The 23,906-nt window shown below is 38.7% G+C and overlaps 2 protein-coding genes across 4 annotated transcripts in view; one reads left to right on the top strand and one right to left on the bottom strand.

Annotated features, from left to right (window-relative positions):
• Positions 1 to 1,526: 1,526 nt before the first annotated feature.
• Positions 1,527 to 6,469, bottom strand: bloc1s2 (biogenesis of lysosomal organelles complex-1, subunit 2). The gene is made up of 5 exons (XM_053488541.1): positions 6,292 to 6,469; positions 4,543 to 4,659; positions 2,817 to 2,936; positions 2,616 to 2,720; positions 1,527 to 2,190 (listed from the first exon to the last, which is right to left on the bottom strand). The coding sequence occupies exons 1-5, from the start codon at positions 6,452 to 6,454 to the stop codon at positions 2,159 to 2,161; spliced, it is 537 nt and encodes a 178-aa protein (XP_053344516.1). The 5' UTR covers positions 6,455 to 6,469; the 3' UTR covers positions 1,527 to 2,158.
• Positions 6,470 to 7,429: 960 nt separating this feature from the next.
• usp24 (ubiquitin specific peptidase 24) overlaps positions 7,430 to 23,906 on the top strand; it is a 70,421-nt gene continuing 53,944 nt past the window's right edge. For all 3 annotated transcript variants that reach the window (XM_053488547.1, XM_053488549.1, XM_053488548.1), the window contains exon 1: positions 7,430 to 7,821. In XM_053488547.1, the coding sequence (XP_053344522.1) occupies positions 7,537 to 7,821 (285 nt within the window). In that variant the 5' untranslated portion in view covers positions 7,430 to 7,536. The remainder of the gene's footprint in view (positions 7,822 to 23,906) is intronic.

Here is a 23,906-nt window from a genome sequence, read left to right on the forward strand (position 1 = left end):
CCTCCTGTTTGGCTCTGAATAAATACATGGCTGAATAAACTGTTGTTAATGTTATCCCTAAATACTTCCATATCCTTTTTTATCCCTCTCCAGGGTTAGGACTCTGTTTTAGCTCTTGGGTTTGGTCACTTCCTGATGACTATTGACCCTGATACTCGGAGCATCCTGAGCATTGGCACATACTTGAACTTTTTAAGTAAAAGATAAGACTTTAAGTGTTAAAGCCTAAATCAGACAGCCCGATCGAGCACGTGTAAGGAAATTAACTGCAGGATGTTCACAAGTCAAGTTCAAGTTGATAATCTTGTCCTGTCCTGAACCAGTCTCCTAATAAATAAAACAATGGACTTGTTTTGTGGATAAAATTTGACGTAAAGTAACAATTAGTTTTTTCCCTTTTCGCAAAGACAGTGGTGCAAATTTTTCCCCTTAAGTGCATTCGGTAACTGAGCAAACATTTTAATTAAGCAGCGTTCATAAAAAAAAAAAAAAATTATAATACACACAAGCAAGATTCTTACAAAATCTCTATAACTTCATGCCGCACTAAATTAACATCTGTCAGGTGTTCACAAGCAGTTTTTACTTGAAAGTTTGATGAAGAAGAGTAAAAGATATTTAACACACTATTCAGCTGACAGTCTCAGTAGGGATCAGCACCGCACCATACATGGGTCTGAAATGCAGAGAGAAGCTACCAGACAGAACAAGGTGAAAGGCTGAGCTGGATAAAGAACGCATCGTGGTCTTGGTGTGCCTCCTGGTGGTGGGGTGGGACATCCTATATAACAAGTGCAAAGAACAAAACAAAACAAAACAAAAAAAAAGGTGTGTTGGCACGAAAATCTGTAAGCATAAAGCTTGAATAAGACTGCTCCTGACAAGAGTTTATAAAACGTTTAGATTTTTCAGAGCCAATTCAATTCAATTATATTTGTATAGCGCTTTTAACAATTGTCATCGTCACAAAGCAGCTTTACACAATCAGGTACGTTAAGATAATTGGCGTTTCCAAAATCCCAGTAGTGCATGTGCTTGTGTGCCTTGAGATGGACTGACACCCCTTCCAGGGTGTACTCTGCCTCATGCCCCAAAGTCCCCTGGAACCCATTACAGCAAACGATTTATAGAGAATGAGTGATATCGATATTCATATTAAATATTAATGACATATTAAAATTAAAACTGGCATATATTCGAAATGTTGCTGCCTGTCTTCCGTCCATGTTTGGTTGTTTCTTCTTCATCTTGTCAGTTTACTCTTGCTCTCGTAAATCAGTGTACGATCCGTCATTAAAAAAAAAAAAAAAACACGTGTGGAAGGTTGGTGTTACCGCTCAGCCTTTTCATAATTTTCAGGATTGTGAAAGTCGGGTAGTGTGTCCCCAGCTTAACAGGCCCAGATGTGTTTCTGCATGTGTTAGATAGTAATGATCAAAAAAATTTAGGGTATGCTTATGAAAATCCACTCAATGTATGACACATTTTAAACCGGAGAAGACATATTAGAAATGCATAGACTCAAGTTCAGGAAATGCCTTTATAGTAATCACTTTTAACAAACTTCCCAAACACAATAACAATGTTTCTGAAAAAAATCAAAAAACAAACAAAAAGATGATTAAACATTTATAGAAATATTTGCATTTCCAGTCATCCATAATAATAATAATAATAGTAAAAAGGGATTTTAGTACCATATAGAGAAAATCAGACATTATTAAGTCATTCTTTCTAACCTCCAAAAGTTAATTACAGTGCTTAATCATTCATCACACAGTTCCATCAGGTTTACACACATGCATCCACGTGCACACAACTTAAACGCAGCGTGTTCCCCTTCAGTACATCAGCTCTAAGATTATTGGGCATGGATACAGGACTCGTGTTGAACACTAAAGTCCAGAGTGGTTTATATAAGTTTAGTTTCTATAAACCAGCGCACAAGCTTCATGGAGTCTTTCCCGCAATCAGGAACTAATTCGAAAAATGTGTGCATCCAAAAAGAAACCTAAAGGTGCGTCTCTGGATCCTATTGCAAACCAACTAACATGGCAAGAGGCAGCTTAGTTGGAGCCTGCGGAGCCTCCGGAATGAAGCAAGCAAGGGCTGATCTGAGCTGAAGATTTTACTGGGCCTCCGTCTTTCCTCACGCGTCTCAGCGCTTCTCCAGTTTCTTAAACTTGGCCTCTGCACAGAATAACAAGACAGGTCTAGTGAAACTCTATTCACTGAAGCTGTTTAGAAGCTGTGACAAAGAAAAAACATTTGCACCATTATGAGAATGAAAAGTCACATCACTTTACAAACCCTAAGTCATAATCAAAAGTATTTTATCGCACGGTTCTCATCAGGAAGATGGACGTCAGACCACGTGCAGCCCAGAGGCGTCTGGTCACACCTGGGATTAACATCTGTCAGTAGTCAGATGTTTACATTATTAATGCGTCTCCTGTGACCACTTTCATTCATCATTACTTCATCCTGCGTGTTTCTTTTCTAACACGGCTGGACTTCACTCCTAGATGTGTGCAAATCTGTTTTCCCAGCTCCTCCTAGTGGTAACATTTTATACATCCCCGATCTCGTACCCACATCTGACAAGATGCCCTCACCTAGTTTTTTGGAGTACGTGTCCAGTTTATACGCAGCCTGCTCCAGCGCTGTGACTTGTTCCTCGATCTGGTTTATCTGGTCTAGGTATGGTTGCAAGCTTGCATCTTTAAAAAAACAACAACAAAATTCAAATAATGTAATCAAGAGCATAGCTTTGTAAAATGTTAATGCGTTTAGTATCATGAATGCCGAGGACCTACACTTCTGGTTGAGGTCTTGCAAGTTACGGCTGATGTTGATCGAAATGTCCTTCATCTCCATGTACTTCAGGCTGGTGAGCTTGTTCATATTCTCTAGGAGTTTATAATCCTCACAAGTGGCTAATAATAATAATACAAACATAGTACACATTAATTTTAGTGTGTTATGGGGATCACCACTTACCACTCAATATATCACAGATTTGATTAATATTGCGATTCACAATTTTATAAATGTCCCGATTCGATATTTACATTTTTTAAATTTTGTTACAATTCCTTGACAATTTAACATTTAAAAACAATTTGAACCTTTAAATTAATTAAATGTAATTATGTAATTGTATTTAGAGTAATTAAATGTAGCCCATTCCTTACAAGTTTTCTCACTTAAAACAAGGGAAAGGGCAGCACACTGGTGTAGTGATTAGCAGCACTGTGGCCTCGTCCCACCCGGGCCGGGGGTTCGATTCGAGTATTTTAGATTTTAAAATACTCTGATTAATTTGTATTATAAACATGCAATGGATCCAGGATCCTTAAATCCATAAATTAACAACCTAGAGCTTTACAAAGCTCACAATTCATGTATTCTTGTAAAAACTGTTCCCTTTGAAGGTAGCTTGAGCACAAAACGTTTATCCAAACTTCCATCTGGAAGCTTTTTATAATAAAACTTGCCATTAAGCACACCTGGTGATGTTTTCACAGTCATCCTATTATCTGTGCTAAACGTGCCATTATCACACACAGCCGGGTAACTGGGTTGCGATTATGGGAAGCCACTGGGGTCAAACTTGGTCATACGATTCATTTTTGTATAAAACAAAGAAAAAAAAAACTTATTAAAATTTCTAAATTAATCACACAATACATTATATCACAAAAATACATTTAATATTGACAGCCCTAAATTAAATAAAACAAAATGCTACAATTTACTGAGCAGCACATACCCAAAATTATCCATAACTGTAATTATTATTTCTAAACAAATGTAATGAATAATTCACTTCTACCACACAGGATGCCAAGAAACAGACTAATTTTAACCCCGGCGCTTGCGTGTGAATTCTAATACATGTTTTGACGCTAATTAACACTTGTGGTGTTTTGGGACTGCTTTAAGTGTGTGTGTGCGTGTGTGTGTGTGTGTGTAAAGAGCGGGTTTGGGACTTATTTATGAGTTTGAAGAAAAAGGCAGACCAGAGGCTGCTTTTTTTTATGCACACAATTTTTGATAATGTAATGCCATAAAAATGCGTTTTTGTTGTACCACTCAGAAGCCCGTGCACTCGGACCAGAATCGGTTATGCCCAAGGCTGATCAAGCATCACATTTCTATTATAAATGTTGATCAGCCAGTGACTGGAAAAATTTGACAATTCCAGTCACTGGCTGATTAACCAGCACATTTCTATTATAAATGTAATAAATATATATATATATATTATTTTTTTTTATTTTGAAGTCAATGAATCGGCACACAAATGTTTTTTCCCCTTCTTTAGTATGTTGTGAGAAAATTATGCAATTGTGAAACCATGCTGTAAATCACACACTTCCTTCCTGTTAGTACACTTCTGTATCAACTGTTGCTTATTTACCCAGAGATAATATATAAACAAACACACATTATATGCTAGACCACAGCTTTAAATTCCTTAAACGCCATTCTCTACGCTCTAGTGGAAAGGTGCTTGCTCTGCAGGTCATCCGTGTTCACCTGTGAGTTCTCCTTGCAGAAAAACTGCCATCTTTTCGAACATATCCTTGCACAGCTCATTGATGTCGGGCTCGGCCGGCTCTGTAGCCTCCTCCGCCGTTTCCACTCCACCATCATCTACAAACAAAACAAACATCAAAAAAGGATATAACATCATGTCTTTGTGTATAATCAGCAACAAAATTGCAGTCAAATAAACAGATATACAAATAACTGCAAATACAATTTAACACTGCTGTGCATGTTGATAATTATCATGATCCTTCCTGATGTTACCCGTGGTTCCTGAAATACCATAGTCCTTCCTGATTTTTCATTCTTTGCAATATTTTCCTTTGAACAGTTAATATTAAGATTCGTCTGCTACTTATGCTCTGTAAAGCCTTCATCAAGAGAAAGATAAGAAACATCTGACCCAACAATACAGATGAGCTGAAGGCTGCTATCAAAGCAACCTGGTGTTACCAATAACACCTCAGCCACCTTCATCATGGTGCTTGGTGGGTTTTGCAAACGCAATTAACAATCCTGTTCTTGTAATAACTGTTCCAGAACTGCCGATGTTTGTCTCTTAAAATAACAGCTGACTGTTGTTGTTTCTTAATAACCTAATGTGTTATTTCATAGTTTTAAAAGGAAAATATCCAGTATTGTTTTATTGTGCACTTTTCACTCGTACTGTACACAAGATTATTGCAACGTCACCCTGTCTGTGTAAAGCTGAACTAAGTGGAATGACGGCGCTGAAGTCACTTGACGAGGGACAACTGTGACACGGTCAGAGTAGGACATCACAATATGCATCATCTCATAGTCATGAGGTAACTGTAAATTCAGTGTATAAATATCGCATGTATGTCAAGAAAAGTCAAGAACTGCAGCGAGTAACATGGGGCGGGAAAGTGCATCCGCTGCTGGTCCTCTCAGGGACACTGATGGTATGATAATACCGCTCCTTTATTATATGAAGGACTGATTATCATTTGGATCTGTTACTTAATTTTTAATTACGATAGTGCACAATATGAGAGAGAGAAACAGTAACGTATACTTTAACTGTAACATAATGGCGTGTTTCACATGTTTGGTTAAACGGTGCATGAAATAGTATGTGTTAAGCTCATTTAAACCTTATTTCGTTGTTGCATTTGTTCACATTGGTTTACATTTGAAGTATGTACACCAGAAGTAGTGTTGTATCCCTTTCTTTGTAAGTTTTCATTTAAGGTTATCGACCACTAGTTGAATGCACTTTGAAGGATTGTTGTCTAATCTGCCAAACTGTCAAATACAAGAATTACAAAGTGATCGCAGAATTAATCCAGGTGTCCTTTGTAGTTGACTAATGGCATTTTTTTATTGAGGAAATGTTAATATCAATAATGTCAACGAAAGTGTGGGAGCCATCTTTATTCCTTTTTCTTGAATGCCACAGTTTTGTAATATATGTAAAAAATAAAGTAGTAAAAAAAAAAACGTGTAGTGCAAGTTAACTCTGGAGTTGATGCTAAAGTTCCTGAATAAATTGCATTCACAAATGCTGTTCGCAAAGTTTCCTGAATCTTTTGCTTAAATGTAGTTTGGGAAATATAAACACATGCAAAAGCATGTCAGTCTCTAAATATACTTGACACTGGATTGATTCCAAATTATACACACAGTGCACTAGGCAGGATTCAGAAAGCCATATTGTCAGCCATGCACCGTACACTATGATGCGCGCGCGCACACACTCCTCGGCTGGCTTACTGTTGTTGGTGGATCTTCTCGGCGCGCGCGCTACATTGTCTCGCGCCTCTCCGTGTCCGGGATCCTCTCCGCTACCGGCGGTATCGGGCCTGAACTGAAGCGCTGACGGAGGTGCTCGTGAAATGCTCTCCATGTCGACTGCCTCCTGTCCCGTCGCCGCCATTATTCTGCCCCCCCTCCTCTGACTTCCTCACAGTCACATGACTCTGCATCACGTGACTCCCACGGGCTCACAACCACACCCTGCTCGTTTGATATTAACGCACAAAAATACGCTTAATATATTAAATAATAATGATAAATACATGATAATACGATATAATTATTTGGGAGTAATATTATCCATCACTCAAAAAGATACATTCATATATATTGCTTTTTATTGATATTAAATATAGACTGAGGTACATTATTTTAATGTTTGATGAGTATTAAAATGTTTTATGCAATATAGAGATTTATTAGTTGCTTACTCTTTAAAACAAAAACAGTGAGATAAAGGGCTTTTTTTAAGAAACAGGCAAACCAAATCAAGCCTAAACACTTAAACGCGCCGGTTTTCAAAATAAAAGTCACCCCTATTAATTAGCAGCTTAAACTCTACATTTTTATTAGCTTTAAAGTTTATTATTAATCTTTTTCAGCAAATAAATAAATAAAATCTGACTGTGCTGTTATTTGGTATCATTCTTTGATTATTTTCCCAATAAATAAAACACATTAAATCATTTTACATCATTTAGATAATATTTAAAAGTAAAATATTATCAAATTATCAGACACTTATCAAAAAATCTATATACACATATAGAAATATGCAGAGTAATGTATGTTACTATATATATGAATATATTAAACAGTACGCACTATATTTGGAAATTGTTTGACAAAAAAAAGAGAATGCTAAACTAATTGAGCATAAATATGATTAAATAAGATGAAACATAAAATTTGTGTTTTTTAGTCTACACAGTGTGTGTGTATGTGTGTGTGTGTGTATGTATGTATACGTATTAAGCTATAATACCTCGCCGGAGGTGTTTTATTTTGACACTGAGTATGTGTAGTGCGCTCGCGCGCGGATTGGGACGCAGCCCGTGTCCGTCACGCGCCCCTGTCGGCGGTGTGACAGCGCAGCAGCAGCAGCAGCGCGGACTGTAAACATGGCGGCGTGCAGAGCCACAAGCTTGCGCCGCTGTTCGCCTCCTTAACCGACAGCCTGTAGAGTCGCGAGACAGCTGAGTCATGGAGACCGAGGAAGAGCAGCACATGACGACGCTCTTGTGCATGGGCTTTCCGGACCCCGTCGCCATTCGGAAAGCCCTGCGTCTGGCCAAGAACGATATCAACGAGGCCGTGGCTTTCCTGACCAACGAGAGCCCCGGACTTGGCTTCGGCTACGAACCGATGGAGAGCGGACCCAGCCCAGGCTCGGGGCCCGGCGGAGACCGCGACACAAGCGGGAGGACCGGCAGCGGCAGCGGCGGTTTTGACCCTCCTCCCGCTTACCATGATGTTGTAGAAGGCGAGGTAAGAGCTAAGGCTAGCCGGGCAGCCTACACACACACACACACACACACAGGCTGACATTTCAACGGAGGGAATTAGCATTGGAGCTAACAGACTCGCGTGGAGGATCTACAGGCTTGCTGTCAAAAGCTGGAGGGAAAAAAAGTGCAGAGCCGGGAGCTGGGTCACTGGATAACACCCTGGGAAACGTTTATAGAGTTTAAATTATTTACTTTTTCACATAAAATCCCCAGCGGTACTTCTTCATATGAGTCTGGTGTATAATCAGGTATTTAAGGTTAATATTAGAGGCAGGAGGTGGAGACTCTTTTACACACACACACACACACACACACACTACAAGCTAATGTGTAGCTAAGATTTAAAGGTGTAATAGGCAATATTTTTTATTTCCTTTTAATACAAGTACCAAAAACATATAGATTTTTTATTGCATTATGAAGGTGAGTCACTGTAGAATTTATTTTAATTCACTTTTAGAAAAGGCAAAGTTTGTTTTACATAGTCTCCTTGCTTTAATCCACTTTGTTCATTACCTTGTCCAAAAAGCTTTCATATTCCCTCATTAAAAATCTTTTTGACTGAGCTATGATTCATGAATGTGCCGCTGTCTTCACTTCTTTATCCGAATTGAATCTTCATCCCTCGTAGGGAAGAGCAGGTGAACGTCTGATGGAGTGAGATCAGGACTATAGGGAGGAAGCTCTAACAACTCAAAATGAAGTTTTTGCAGTGTGGGCAGAAGTGTGTGGACGTGCATCGTCATGCAAGATCACGATGCCCTTGGATTTCAGTCCTCTGTGTTTAATCTGGAATTTAGGCTTTAGCTCTTCAATAAGCATCTCACTGTAACGAGCACTGTTGATTGTTAAACCTTTTTCCTGATAATGTTCCAATACTAGCCCTTGAGAATCCCAAAAAACTGTAAGCATCATTTTTCCAGCTGATGGTTGACTCTTGAACTTTTTCTTGGACTGTGATTTGATGTCTCCGTTTCATACTCTGGGATTTACTCTTAGACTTGTGATAATCAGTCTCATCACCAGTAAGGTACTTTCACTTTCCTTAGAGTATCAGTCAAAGTGGCGTTTGCAGTTATCTAAACACTTCTGTTTATGCTCTTCTGTGAGTTGTTTCGGCACCAGGAAGACCCTCAGACTGCCCTTTGTTTGTGCAAATCACAAGTGGGGCATCTATTTTTGCTCGCACTGTGGTTACAAATGATCTGATGCAACATGTTCACACCTGTACAGGAGTTACAGTGGGGAGACAGTAGACAATATTAACAGAGTGTGTATAATTTTTGACTCACCCATGTAAATGTATTGAAAAAAAAAAGAAATTTAAATCCATGATTTCCAGTCTAAAAAGTTTTTCTGTATTTGGAGCGATGATGTGGCCCCGCCCCGACAACTCACGGACGCTTCGTCAGCTCTTATATAGACTACAGGGACAAGTCGTGTGTTTATGGAGATACTTTAAAGTGACAGAATTGGCAAGAAAACTTTACAGTGTCTCAAATGTTAAACAAAGTTTTGTACTTAGTTTGTTTATTATATAATACTAATGGTGAGAATCACCAGGGATCACACAATACAATATTATCACGATAACTAGGTGCCGTTTATGATTACTATCACGATTTTATAAATATCCTTTTTCGATATTTACATTTTTCCCCATTTTTTTTTTAGCTATGAACCTTGAACCTTTTTTTTTAGTGTTTTGTACTTAATTTTGTTTACACAACTTCACGACTCAATCAAGCATGAGTAAATAAATAAGGCCTGTTCTTTATAGCATTGGTTTTCTTGCTTAAAAGCAAGGGCAGCATTTAAACAATACAAACTCTTTTCAAACACAAGTAGAGGCCGATCTAGGTGAAAAACAGCCAATTCTCCTCACTGGCCGATCGTCCGGTGCGTCTCTATTTTCAGATAGACTTTAACGGCGTTTAAAAAATCTTTACAGTTTCTAAAAACAATTCATCTCAAAGTCTGGTTTATTATGATCAGTGAGAACACAATCCATGCCCGAGTCCGCTTGAAGAGGTGGTCTTAAGAGCGATAGAGCGTACTCGGGCATGGATTGAATCAGTTATGGAAGCCAGTCGTACCTGAGCATGGAAGTAGATCATGGTTTCATGTATGGTTTCAATGCAATTTCATTATGCGTATAGCACACTCCAATCTCTTTCTCTGATCTACACAGCCATAGCTGATAAAGTAGGAAGCTATGCAAGAGGTTTTCTTCTCTTGTATTTGACAGTGGCTCTCAAGTAAAGTAGGTGCATACTGCCACCTGCTGTATCGGAGAGTGTAAATACGCATGTGTACCAGAGAACTGAAAACTAGAACAATGTAAACACTGACCAGACCGCTGACTGTTTTTGAGATGTTTAGCACGTCCTCTATTTAGCATGCTACTTGTTGCTCAAGTCTAGCCACAAGGGCCAAATATGCCACTCGCACAGATGTTAACTGGCCTACAGCTTCTTTCTTAAATTGTACGACAGATGATCTATCAGGCAAAATATTGCAATTCTTACTTTCTCCTGACAGTGGCAGCAGACGGTGTTAACCCATTTAATTTTCCAATTCCAAGAGCCTTTTCTCCTCTGATTACATTTTTATTTAAGTTTAGTCATGATGACAGACAAAATGGGTTGCATGGGGTGGTAATTTTCAAAAGGGCTGAAAATCACTTGGCATTCAATCCCTTTGTGGATTATTTAAAGATTTGTTTGTGCACGCCATAGTGGAGTGGTGGTGAGCACTGTGGCCAGTCACGGCCAGGCTCGAGTCAGGGTTCAGGTCCCGTCTCAGGTCTGTGTAACTGGAGTTTGTATGTTCTCGAGTACTTTTTTTTGGGTTTCTCTTAAGTCGTCCAGTTTCCTCCCACTGTCCAAAGACATGCAGATTAGGCTAATTGGTGTTTCGTAGCATGCGAGTGTGCATGCTTGTGTTCCTCGTGATGGATAGGCACCACTTCCACGGTGTACCCCGCCTTGAGTCCCTTGAGGTAGGCTCCAGGCTTTTCGTGACCTTGTACGGATTAGTTAGTGAGAGACGAAGTCCAAGAGTTCTCGGTACTATACACTCAGTTTGGGTTTAAATCCTTTTTGTTTAAAGCTGGTTATTTTTATATAATTTTAAATCCATATTACAAGGGGCGGAGCTTCTATGAGGGCTCAAATCTTTCAAATCTTGATCTCTTTTTACCCCCCCCACACATAAATTTCACCAAACTCGCATTTTAGTGAATATAAACACACCGGTCTGGTTGAGTGCCTTTAACTGCGTGCCGTTTCAGTTAGTTTATATGCTTACGCCAGAGCGCTGTGGAATTCTCGCTTCTGATTGGTCAGAAAGTGTTGAATTAATTAACTGTAATCCGAACTATAGCTTTCTATTAAATTAGATAAAGTTTTCCATTCTGAGCGTGTCTTCAGGATGGAAGGTGCAGTTTCTTTGGAACACTACAAGCTGCTGTTTGGTCTTATAGCAGTAGTGAGGCTGGTAAAGGAACGCAAGTTTATTACAGCTATAGTGTAACTCGCATAGGCATTAAATGTGTTTAAAAAGCCCAACATATTAGCGTTAGGTGGTAATACCTTATCCCAAGGTATTAAAAATAGCAATTTAATTACTACCGTCATAAAGAGAAAAAAAAAAATCTGCTGCGCAATGTGTGCTGGTTATGACTAGGATTTCACGGCCATGAAAATAAAGACGTCCCAGAAAGCTTTGGAAAAATCATGTGATTTTAATAATGATGAGGCCTCCAGTGTGGACGTGTATGTGTATGTGGTTTTGAACTTCGATATGACAGTTCTATGTAATGTGTCTGTGTGACGGATATAAGGTGTAGATTTGTGATCAGCATTTAGTGAGCAAAACCATAACATGGATGCTAAAAGACAATCAGCACCCGACCCTCCTCGGGCTGCGTTTAAACAGTCGCTTTTCCCCAGAGCGCTTTAATCTGAAGCCGCACAGATTTTTTTGGGGCCGGTAACAACACTGACAACGAACGGCACACAGAGTCCACGAGTCCATACACAAGCATAGCAAGTTAGCTCTGTACAAAAATGACCGTCTGGAAAAAAAAAAGAGTAACAAAACATTTCACTGTGTCCGAGTTTACAGGCTTGGTTATTTCTCCACATCATCTGTAGGTGGACGGTAGTACTATATGTCGGCATATAAAATGGGAAAGGTTGTAAGGTAATTGGATATCACACTGCTCTACATTAATTAGTAAATGTTTGTAACTGTCAGGATTTATAGGAAAGCAATACACTCGGGATCACTGTGGAGTGTGGGGTCATATCACATCACCATGTCACCGCTTTACTGTAACAGTCTACTCATGTTTTATGACGTGTACATGAAGCCTTATATTTCCTTTTTCAAAGTCACTTCTAATATTAAAGATCTGAGTATTAGCCGACATCCGATACGGATCTGAAATCGGACGCAGGCATCTGTTCGTTTTTCATGAATGTAACTTCTGACATGAAATATTTGAACTTTGAAAGTGAAAAAGAAGAAGAGCCACCAATATCACAGAATACACCAATGAGCTTTGATATAGTTGTTTGTCATCTGTTTGACTGTACAGACGTGTCCAAATTGTGTTGGCTGTTTAATATAAATTTTTTCTTTATCAAACTTGTATATAAGGCAAAAGAGGTCTGTTTGTAGAGATCATTGGCAGGGCTGAGATTACCCATGACACTTGTGCTTACAGCCGAGGTTTAACCACAGTCTTATTTGTGTAACCCGCAGCATACAGTAGGTGACATTCACACTTGATAAATTTTGACAGTGTGCTGTGTAATTTTGTGGTGATGTCCATTCTTTAGACAGATGATCCACAGTTCATGCACATAGTATACACATTATCTACACATAATATACACATATTTATACACATTGTATAGAGCTCAGTCGGTCAGATTCACCAAAATATCTACTATTTTAACACTAGGATATATTTTTAATACAATTTAGGGATGCCCTGATTATCATTTCTAAACAAACTTGGCAAATTGTTTACTCCTACCATACGGGATGAAAATGTGTAAATAGTTTACCTGTAGGACTAAAAAGAAATGTCAACGTTTGACCTCCTCAAAGGCCTCCAAAGTCTTAAACTCAACAGCGAGCGTGCGGGTTGAGTTCATACACATAGTATACACATGAGTGTCTGCGAGCATGTGAGTGTTATAAACGTGATTGTTATTTTGAACGTAAAAAATTTTTTTGTAACAAATTGATTTTGGAGTCATTGTGGCGATACGTGAATCGGCACATCGGAATTGCGATTTATAACTAAATAGATTTTTTTCCTTCATCTCTAGATTTAACATTAACAACATTTTATCATTTCAAATGTCAACCTGTTCAGGTTTAAAATAATTAATTGCCCTTTTTTTATTAAAGTCAGTGTGACGATACAACACAAAAGAATTACTAAAAGTACCTGAATCGATTTTTTTTTTTTCTGTTGTATGATTTAATTTTATCTCATTTGTATTTGGATATCATTTATTACAATTAACGTTGTGATAGAGAAGCTTTACAGAACAGTATTTAAATTTATCTCTCGTGAGCAAGTCTGAGACAAAGAGTCTCCCTGCGACGATCACTCGGTTTCTGATTAAATGCTGTTTACAGCCAAGACAAAACAAATAATGTATTTGCTGGCAAAAGGCCATTTAACTAGCACAAGGAGAGGAAAGGAATTTGCTTCTGGCAACAAATAATTTAACTTTGTTCAAATAGTTAACCGTTGACACAAATTCACAAATCTCTGAAACATGTGCTGGTTAAAATGTGACGGCTCGCGCTCTCTTTATGGATGAAAACGGGATACTGATCGTTTAGTGTGATCATTTTCGAAGCTCAGACATACTTCATAAAAAGCATTGTATACGCTTAGTGTTGATACAAACATACATATGATTATATATACAGTACACAGTGTGTGTGCAGGCTAGCTTGGGAGAAGCAGAAATCGATGCCACGCATGAATTCTCAGGTCTGGTGTGTGAAGCACGTGGCTTCTGGGAGAGTCACACCAAACAGCAGAGCGAAACCTTAGCCTGGTACTGATACCCCAGACATGTCCACAAATCTGCATGCAATCTGTGAAGCAAGATAAAAAAACATTAAGCAATACACACACACACACGCATGCACACACACACAGAACATACAAACACAGCTGCATTCAGACAGCTCTTTTATTCCCTGGTTGATTTAATCCAGGTAAAACATCAGGAAGCTCTTAGCTGTAGATATGAGGCAGAAAGCATCTGTCATTTCAGTTAGTTTAGAGTTTAATGTCAGACAATTCAATTAGACAAACTTCTCATGAATTATTTAAGCAACAGGAATACTAGAGATGGGGGAATTAATGCGATTCTTTTGTGTGGCATCTCATGCATCACCACACTGACTTCAAAATCATTTGTTAACTTGTATGTGTTTGTATTTAAGGTGGTGAAATTAAGCCGTTAATAAATAAATAAACCAGTATCTATTATGACTGTTTATAAAATCCTGATATTAACAGCATTGCAATACACATTGAATTTGCATCGAGCTGACCTGATAATGGTATCGGTTGGTCCCTGGTGATTCCCCTCCCTACAGAATGTACTGCTCCACTACTCATATCTCCACAAGCAAAACTGGTCTTTAAAAAGTGCCCAGTTGATAGAAAAACCTGTTTGTCCCAAGTTTCCAAAACATTGCACTCTTCCACTCTCTTTTTCTCTCATTGTTGATAGTCCATCCTGAACAGTTGTTACACGTTGTTCTAGCCCACTTAGTCCTCAGTCCTTCTTTCTCTGATCAGAAAGCATGTCCCTTCTGGAGCAGTCCTAATCACAAAGTGCTGTGATAACTGTTTTGCGATTTCTTTATTATTATAATATATTTGAATCAGGAATAGCGCTCTAGCACGGACTGAAGGGCCTTTTCTTTCCCACAATGCCTCTTGAGTTTTTTTTTTTTTTTTTTTTAGAGACTTGCTCAGTAAATTTATCACAATCATTTTTACACTACTTGCTCATCAGGTTTCTGTTAAGCAACAAGAACGGACTGTTTTGCTACAGCCTCGTGTTTGACGTTTCCCAGAAAGACTTCATGTTGGTATGACGGAGCTCACGTGCCTCTTATTCTGGTGCTCTTTTTCTCCTTCTAGCTCGTAACATCCACAGTATGACCATGCAGTCATTTTTATACTAAGGGAATGCAAGTGCCTTTTCACATCTGTCCATTTTTAATGTGCTAGTTCGCTTGGCGTGTGTCATATGTACAGTATACAGTACGTAACACACATAGTAGCTTATGCATTTATTTCATCAAGTGGTTGTGACCATCTACTTCTGTGTCTTACATTAATTCTGTAATACCAGGAAACCATGATATTTTTATACTCTGTGAAACTTTTACACCTACTCTTATTCACAGGGGAACAGTGTATAGAGATAGAAAGGTAGATGGAGTACATTATTAATCCCAAATGGAAATTAGATTTTTACAGCAGCCAGCATTTAAATTATCAAAACAAAACGAGGTCTGCTAGATTGAGATTAACCCAACTTTACCCTGAATTTGCATCCATCTGTATCAGACAGTGATGCACATCTCACTCACTCACTCATTTTCACGTACGCGTGTCTATGATCCAGGAGTGTGTGTGTGTGTGGTGTGTGTGTGTATTACATAAGACACAATCCTCAAGAATATTTTAAGCTGTACAGGATTACAGGTTTTCTAACAATTTTTCACAAAGTACAGTGCAGTTAGTAAATAAAACAGTTTCATCCATAATTTAATCATTTACAAAACAATTTTTATGGGTTAAATAAATGTTTAAGGCTGAGAGAAGGAAAGAAATTAATCTGTATTTTAATATCAGATCAGCCTCCAGTGAATAATTTAACAGTCTCATATATTTTTTTTGTTAGTTTTTTTTAATGCTTCAATACTCATAATCTATATATCATACCTCAAGCCCTTCTCTAAATGTGGACCTTTTCGTAGTGTCTATGTAAATGAGCTGCATGTTGGGCCGCACCCTTCGAGAGAGCAGCAGAGCTGAGCAGCAAGCTGGCCCTTATACAAGGTCACAATAGGGGAAAAGCTAATTGGCTTGTTTAAACACAGGCTAATGCAAAAAGCAGAGAATGTCTGAATGTATAAAAAAGGTTTTTGTATAATTGGTTCAAATAGGAAATCTAACAATTTGATCTGGAATAAATTTAAACTTCCTCAAGTTAGATTTAGAATGTTTCTTGAGAAGTTGTTGTAAGACATTTTGCTGCTTTCACACCTGCAGGTTTTAGTTTATTTAAATTGAACTTTAGTCCTTTTCCATTTTTTTGGTGAAGTTAGTTTTGTGTGGCGTGATGGCACTTGGCTGCAGACCAAAACAAGCACAGCGAGACCTCCAGAAAGAGGTGGTCTTGGTTTGAATCACTGGCGAGCTCTGGTGCGGTCTTCCTGGTGAGAAAGCACACCAGACCATCACACGTCTAGTGTACATACATGATGGAAGAATATGTAAATATTCTTCAGCTGATAAGAAGGATTATCGCGCACACACTCCTGTATTGTTTTGATATGCGCCTTCGGCGACTCCAGTGCATGAACACCATTGTTTTCCAGCTGTAGCCGTGCTTCATTTTCAAACTGGATGAGTGGCTCAAATTGTTAAATGCAATTAATTAAATAAACAATCATCATGGTGACAAACAACCTGTGTAGGTTAACCTCCATCTCAGTGAAAGAAACATGCAGTAATCCACAACACAGGATCTTTATTTTTTTTTGTGTCTTTGCTGTTTTTTGCTCCCACAGCAGACACGTCTGACCAATGAGCAGACAGGAGGGCACTGTTGCGTGGTTAAAAGTGACACATTTTGGTATGCTTTGATTCGTCTTTGTGTGAAAAGAAACTGAACTGAGAGGAAAATGCTGCGAGTTTACAAAGTGATTCAGACCTGCGCAAGCGAGCTATGGTGTGAACGCACCCTTAGATCTTGAGTGCTGTTACAGTTGAGGTCTTTTTCAAGCCCTAGATTAAGCTGCTTCTTTGGTTCTTTGGTGGAGTTATAGTCCTGAGAATCTGAACCTGTGATCTACAGAACGAGTCACGACGCCACCGCCTCATGATGTAACTCGGACAGCAGACTGTTATTAGAAAGTACAGTGGAACCTCGGATTACGAGCTTAATTCGTTCCGGAAGTGGGCTCGTATTCCAAAACACTCGTAAACCAAATTTAATTTTCCCATAGGAAATAATAGAAACTTAAATTATTCGTTCTACAGCCCAAAAAAATAAATACATAAATATAATTAATACAAAATATAAAGTGAAAATAAAACAAATTAACCTGTACTTTACCTTAAAAAAATGTAAAATTAAACCCCAACAGATAAGGGTTTTCGTTTGTGCATGCAGAGTGTATGTGTGTAAAATGTGTGCGCGCGCGCGCGCACACACACACAAACACACACATTAACGGATAGACCATTTTTAAAACCATTTAAAAATTAGCAAGGAACATTCCTGGGTGTATTCACCCAGCAGGAGAGACGATTACTTACAATTCTGCTGCAAAAGAGAGAAAAAACGTTGGCTCACTTGTGATGACGTAACGCTCGTTGTTAAAACAAGAAGCACATGCGTGAAACATGATACTCGGTGCTCGTTAACTAAGACAATGCTCGTTTTTCAAGTAAAAAATTATTAAAAATTGTTGCTCGTCTTGCAAAACACTCGTAAACCACGTTACTCGTAATCCGAGGTTCCACTGTACTGGAAATGCACTTCTAGGTGTGTTTGTGTTTGTTTGTTTTTGTGTGTTTTGTTTTGTTTTTTTCTTTTTCTTCAAAGCTATTTTTTAAAAGGTTTTTTTTGTTTGTTTTTGCAGTTGATCAAGCCTCATCTAGCTGCTTGCATGTTCTGTAAAGCCGTGTGTGTTTGTGCATGTTGTAGTTTTGAATGTGGCATGTGACAGGTCTTGAGTCTCGTGGCTATAAATAGTGCGGAGAGCAATCCTACTCCCCAGGCCACGCCGTAGTACACTGAGGACCGGCGCGAAGCAACAGAGTGAGGTTTATTCCAGTACACACTGCACAAATACACATATCATACTGACACGCCTCACAGATACATCAGCAGAAACAAATCAAATGATACAACACAGCACCCGAGTAAACACCGTGTGTCTCTGCACAGAAAATGCTGCTTGTTATAGCGGAGCATGTTGTTTGATCTACAGTAGGTACACAGACCACACACACACACAGGCATCCTGGGACTCGTTACATCTGATGTGCGAGATGCCGTGTGTCCTGATGTGTCCCGCGACATCCAAACACCGCCATGTCACGATCACTAGTGATGCCAGGAGATTGTGAGTCGAATCCCGATGACGCTAAAGCCTGTTCAGTGTCCTGAAACTCCATTTCGGGTCTTTCCCCCTGTCAATCAGAGTGGCTCCCTTTACCTGTTTTCTGGGGAAGCAATTTATATCCTTCACACTTCCAGGTTGGTAGCAGGTGTATGAAAGTTTTTGATGATAGGAGACTAAATAAGAGCGCGTGTATTGGTCATATGTAGGCTGTCTGTGGAAATTGTTTTGTTTCTCTTGGAATAAATGTAGAAATGTATGCATGACACATTTAACACAGAGAGCTCCCCAAGAGCTACAGTCTGCACACGGTATGATCATGTGACCTACTAATGAACAACTGCCTTGTATAATACAGGTCACACAGGGTTGTTATTATTAATATTATTATTATTATTATTTATATTGAAAGTCAAACTGTAATGGCTCTAATCTATACACCGTCATGTCAGAGATCCTGTTGGAGCACACGAGCGTCACAGGTGTGTGTCACACAACCATACAACCACAACCACCGTCTAAACATAGTCTGCAGGCTCATGTACGCAGCTCTGTGGTTTCCTTTAAATTAAAAACACACACTTCAGTGTGTTCACACTGGCAAATATTTTGTTGATCTGTTCAAAGCTCCAGTAAAAGCACCGGCATCTGTTCACCAGATTCGACCTCCTGTAGTTAGAAAAGCTTTGCTTTTTACTTTTGGAGCGTTATCCTGGGACATTTAATATTAACTGTATAGTCAGGACTTGCAGTATTCAGTAGATTCTATTTGGGTTTTTTTTCACTGATAATCACCCAGTTGTTTTTGATTCAGAAGCAACTCACTCTTAACTTTGGTGATGGGTCTAAAATTGAGCTGTCTACAAACAGCAGTTATAAGAAGAAAAAAAAAAATCAAACTGCTAGCTTCTTTTCCAAAGTTCTATTGGTGTTCAAGTCAAACAGGGACTTTTAATTGTGATGAATAACAGGTTAACATGGTTATGAGAGTGAAAAATAACTTTATTTCTCTATAAACTAATGCACTTATCCCAGCTTTTCACTAGTGCTTGGATACCGTCAAGGTGGAACGTTTTCTCGTAAACCCGAGCCTGTTTCACGTCTGAAACGCTGGCCTCCCAGGAATTCCCTTAAATGCCCACACATATGGAAATGTCTTGTAGCGAGGTCAGGACTGTACGAGGAGATGTGTCTTGTCCAGCCCCAAGTTATCCTTAAGTTTTGACGATCATGTGTTCCACTCGCTGAATGTTCACGGGTCACCTCGGTCAGGATCATTATTCACAGACGTACTGCCTTCTTCAGTGTGTTTGCACCATTCAGATGTTTTACTGCAACCAAGAGTCTCACCACTGCACTGTGCTTAAAGTCTTCAGTAATTGTCAGTTTTACAGAAGGTCTTTTTCTTCTTCTTTTTTTTTTTGTTAATGTTCAGTTGCTGTATTACTGTCTCCTACTGGACTGGAATGTAGAACTGAAGATTAGCGAGGGAAGAAAAACAAACACATTATATGCGACATGACATTTAAACAATCAGCAACACTGAAGATGCGCAGTATTTCAATGTTTACTTAGTTGTTTAATTCTTAAACAAACAACATTAAATATGCAGACAATAAACACTTATTGATTTGATTTGAATAAATAATCGCAAAGCTCAAAAATCAGATGGACAGTTTGCCTATGATTTTCAGCTCTGGTGCCTGAATCAAGTGGCAGGTCACAGCATGTAGAATGTGTGATTTCAATGGATATCTGTTAAGTGTCTGCTTCGGGAGTGAAAAATATCTCTCTTACACAGCCTGTATGGATTAACACACACCATAAACACTTCGGAAACCTGTCGAGTGTGAATCGGCAGAAGTGAAACCAGACGGGGTCTCTTTTATGATCTTGACATCCTTGTTCAGCGTCACAGAAGTGAAGAAGCTGATGCAAGAGAATTACAAACATGCAAGAGAATTACTTTGCCCACACGACTTAAAAGCGGGAAGTCGTATCTCTGACTGATGTACCAAGCGAATATGTCTATATGTTAATTGATCTAAAGTGATACTTTAATAATGTGCAGTGTTACTCTTTTGAAGGTATGAAGTGTTGGCCTGCATTGATGTTTGTGAGTTGAAAAGACTTCACATCAAGTGTACGAGTAGAAATTCCGAGTTTAGGGGAGAATTTCATAGTCAAAGGTCAACGACCTCTAATCAAATGCAGCACATGATTGGATGGTTACATTACCATTGACTTTTTTTTACGATAAAAATTTAAATTTCGTTTTTGTCTACTTTGCTGTTAGCTTTGTGAACATGACCTTACATATAAAAGGTGATCTTCTACCCGTTTCTTCACATCAAGAACAACAGAGGGGTTTTCAGTTCTCTCAGACACACACCAGCGATACACACACACACACACACACACTGTATCAGCTGACTGTATTTGCTCTACAGAATGTCAACAGTATAAAGTTGCAGAATTTTGATATGAGCTCATCGCAGAAACTGACTAGGCAATTTTTTTAGCTGATGGAAGCAGATTTGTTGGTTTATGCAACTTTATCCTCTCTTTATCCTCTTAAACTCTTAGGTTAGTGCTCAAGGCTGTTTATTTTTTTGCTGAATTAAGCATGCTGTTGTGGTTTATGTGTTCAGTGGTGGTGCTTGTTTTTTTTTCTACTTTTGCAAGTAATGTAGAAAATTATATATGATATATTGATATATATATGTGTGGAATATCAAATTATTTAAAAGTAGTTTAAGGCATTTATTTCGAGACACATGTGTATAACAGGGTCATTAAAATAAACTAGAGACCGAAAATCTTCCTTCCAGTCTGGTGTCGTTGTGTGTATTTGACTTGGGCTCTTTTTAATCATTTTATAGACACGCCCTGTTCACGTCATAAATCATTAGAAGAACAAATTGCAATGGAATTAGCATTAGTCTGAGCATGCTAGAAAAGTGATGTCATGACTGTGATTGGGATTCCTTTAGGATTACATCTAGTTGAAGTACCTTAGGTTTTGTGGCGGCACTTGGCGGAGTATATGCATGGAAATGAAATGGAAAATAAAAAGTATATTAATTAGAATCTTGTTCGAATCCAAAGTATTTACCTGTTAAAGTTTTTCACCACAAATCTTTTTTAAGAGAAAAGAGTGACCGCTTTGTGCGAGACAGCATTTCCGTGTTTTAAATTCTTTAAGCCAAACAATAACCATTAGTGTTATTGATTCTAATCAAAATGAAATAGATTTTTTTTTTGCCTATGATTCCTAGTTCTGGTGCCTGAATTTAGTGACGTGTGTGTGTGTGTGTGTGTGTGTGTGTGTGTGTGTGTGTGTGTGTGTGTGTGTGTGTGTGTGTGTGTGTGTGTGTGTGTGTGTGTGTGTGTGTGTGTGTGTGTGTGTGTGTGTGTGTGTGTGTGTGTGTGTGTGTGTGTGTGTGTGTGTGTGTGTGTGTGTGTGTGTGTGTGTGTGTGTGTGTGTGTGTGTGTGTGTGTGTGTGTGTGTGTGTGTGTGTGTGTGTGTGTGTGTGTGTGTGTGATTCCAGTGGATAACTGTTAAGCGTTTGCTTCTGTCACACACAGGAGTGAAAATCATCTCTGGTGTGTGTGGATTAAGGTGGCTGTCTTCCATACGTCACAAACACTTGAGAAACCTGTCAGGTGTGAAACATGATGAATCTTTCCCAGTGCACCTTCCAAGCATCCGTTTTGCTGTCAGTTTTTTTTTTTTTTTTTGTCATATTGCAGACAACAGTTGTAATGACAAAGCGAACAATAAAATATTAAGGTCGTAAGTATCTGTAACTGTTTGTGATTGTTATATAATGTTTCTAGATAAGATTAAACTTTATTAATCCTGGAGGAAATTCTTGTGCCAGAGAAAGCTTTAGGAGCAAAGAGAGCAATAAATAATGTATGTGACTTGTCAAGCACAAAGACAAGTAATAAAATATTAGATGTGTCAGGATTCTTAGGTGTGTGTTTGCGCTGTCTTTAAACTACTTTTGTGTAAACTGACAGGGAGGACCCAAGTGCAATAGATAATAGATAGATAGTCTTATCTTTAACCACAGATCAGCAGCCCCCTCCCCATCTGATCTCCAGAGAGAGAAAAGTCGCGACAAAGCTCTGCCAGGGGCCAACATGTCGCCATCCCACGCTGTTGAGTCAATGCATAATTAACAAGGCACAAATATAGACCATAAGTCATCATCATTTTAGCGAATTGATAATATAAATTAAAAGCTTTTTCTTTTAACCGTGGGCTGGTATTTAAATGACGGATCTGTAGATGAATTTTTTGGGCCGTGCTGTTAAAGGGAATGCTGTAAACGAGAAACGAGTTCTTAATCGTCAGATCGGATAAGTGATGTGACCAGTTTACTTGACCGTGGTAAATGGTTCATTCTCGTCAGGTCACGGTGGACTTAAAAGACGTTTACATCCACGGTGTTTGAGACGACGCTTTAGATTTAGATCTACTTCACATTTCTCTTATTTATCCACGTGATCTGTAGGGTTACTGGTCCAGCGGGGCATTTAAACTCAAATGCCCCGCTAGACCAGTAATGTTGGACTTTCATGCAGTGGTCCAACATATCAACCGTGTTTTTCTGCAAAACATATAACGCTGCCAATACGACCCCCCTTTACAGCAGCTGGCATCTATTGCATTTACTGCCCCTCAGTACACCTCGGTAGCAGCATAAACCAGTATAGTGTAATAAAAAATAAAAATAAGGAAAGACCATGGAATTAGAAAGTGTCTTTATTAACTGGTAGTGTATTTTCTCGGGTCCTCCGTCCATCATCATCTCTTCTGGTCATTTCCATAACTAAAAAAAATCTTGGGATAGTTTGGGCCGTGGGCTTTGTTGCACTCTTCATTTTCAAGGGACAGAAGGCTGCGATTGAAGGAGCCTTCACGATGTGACAGCCATAGTCACGACACTTTGACGTAATTAGCCTTCAAATGCGTCCTTTCAAGGATACAGCTCCAAACGGAAACAATGCTTTTAACCAGTATTACGAACCATTAAAAACAGCAGTTTCGATGAGCTGATTAAATTTAGAAATTGCTCTATACAGGGTCACGGTCACACCAAGGTCAAAAGTTTGAAAGTTTTTTTTTCTTCATGAGCTTCCTTCCTGTTTGGGGTTTATGTTGAAGCGATTTGACATGTGCAGATAAGTAAGCAAGAGGAAGAGGCTTTTTGGTGGCAGAGACATTCCTGTCAGTGCCATAAGCTTCAAATTTTTTTAAAAACCTGCCGCACAACCACACCTAAATGTGACATCACAATGTTGGTGTGTTTAGACTCAGTTAAACTTGCTGAGAGAATTTCTGTTTCAAAACAGTATTTGTTGCAATTCTTTTGCATTTTCTAATCAGAAAAACAAAAACCACAGATAAAACTGATGCCAGGGTTGAAAATTTAAAACTATTTTATTAGCACTGCTTTACAAAGATAACCATTCGGACCACTGTAAAAAAAATAAAATTAAAATAGCTTATTGTTTTTTTTGTACAACTTGTTTTACAAGTTTAGAATCTTAGTTTCCTTTCAATTTAAACATGGGTTCATTATTTTTTCCCCAAAAGAGCCTCAGTGGTATCTGAAGCATAATCATTTACTCATTTTG

This window comes from Clarias gariepinus, chromosome 27 (assembly GCF_024256425.1).
Source record: "Clarias gariepinus isolate MV-2021 ecotype Netherlands chromosome 27, CGAR_prim_01v2, whole genome shotgun sequence".
NCBI classification, from domain to species: domain Eukaryota; kingdom Metazoa; phylum Chordata; class Actinopteri; order Siluriformes; family Clariidae; genus Clarias; species Clarias gariepinus.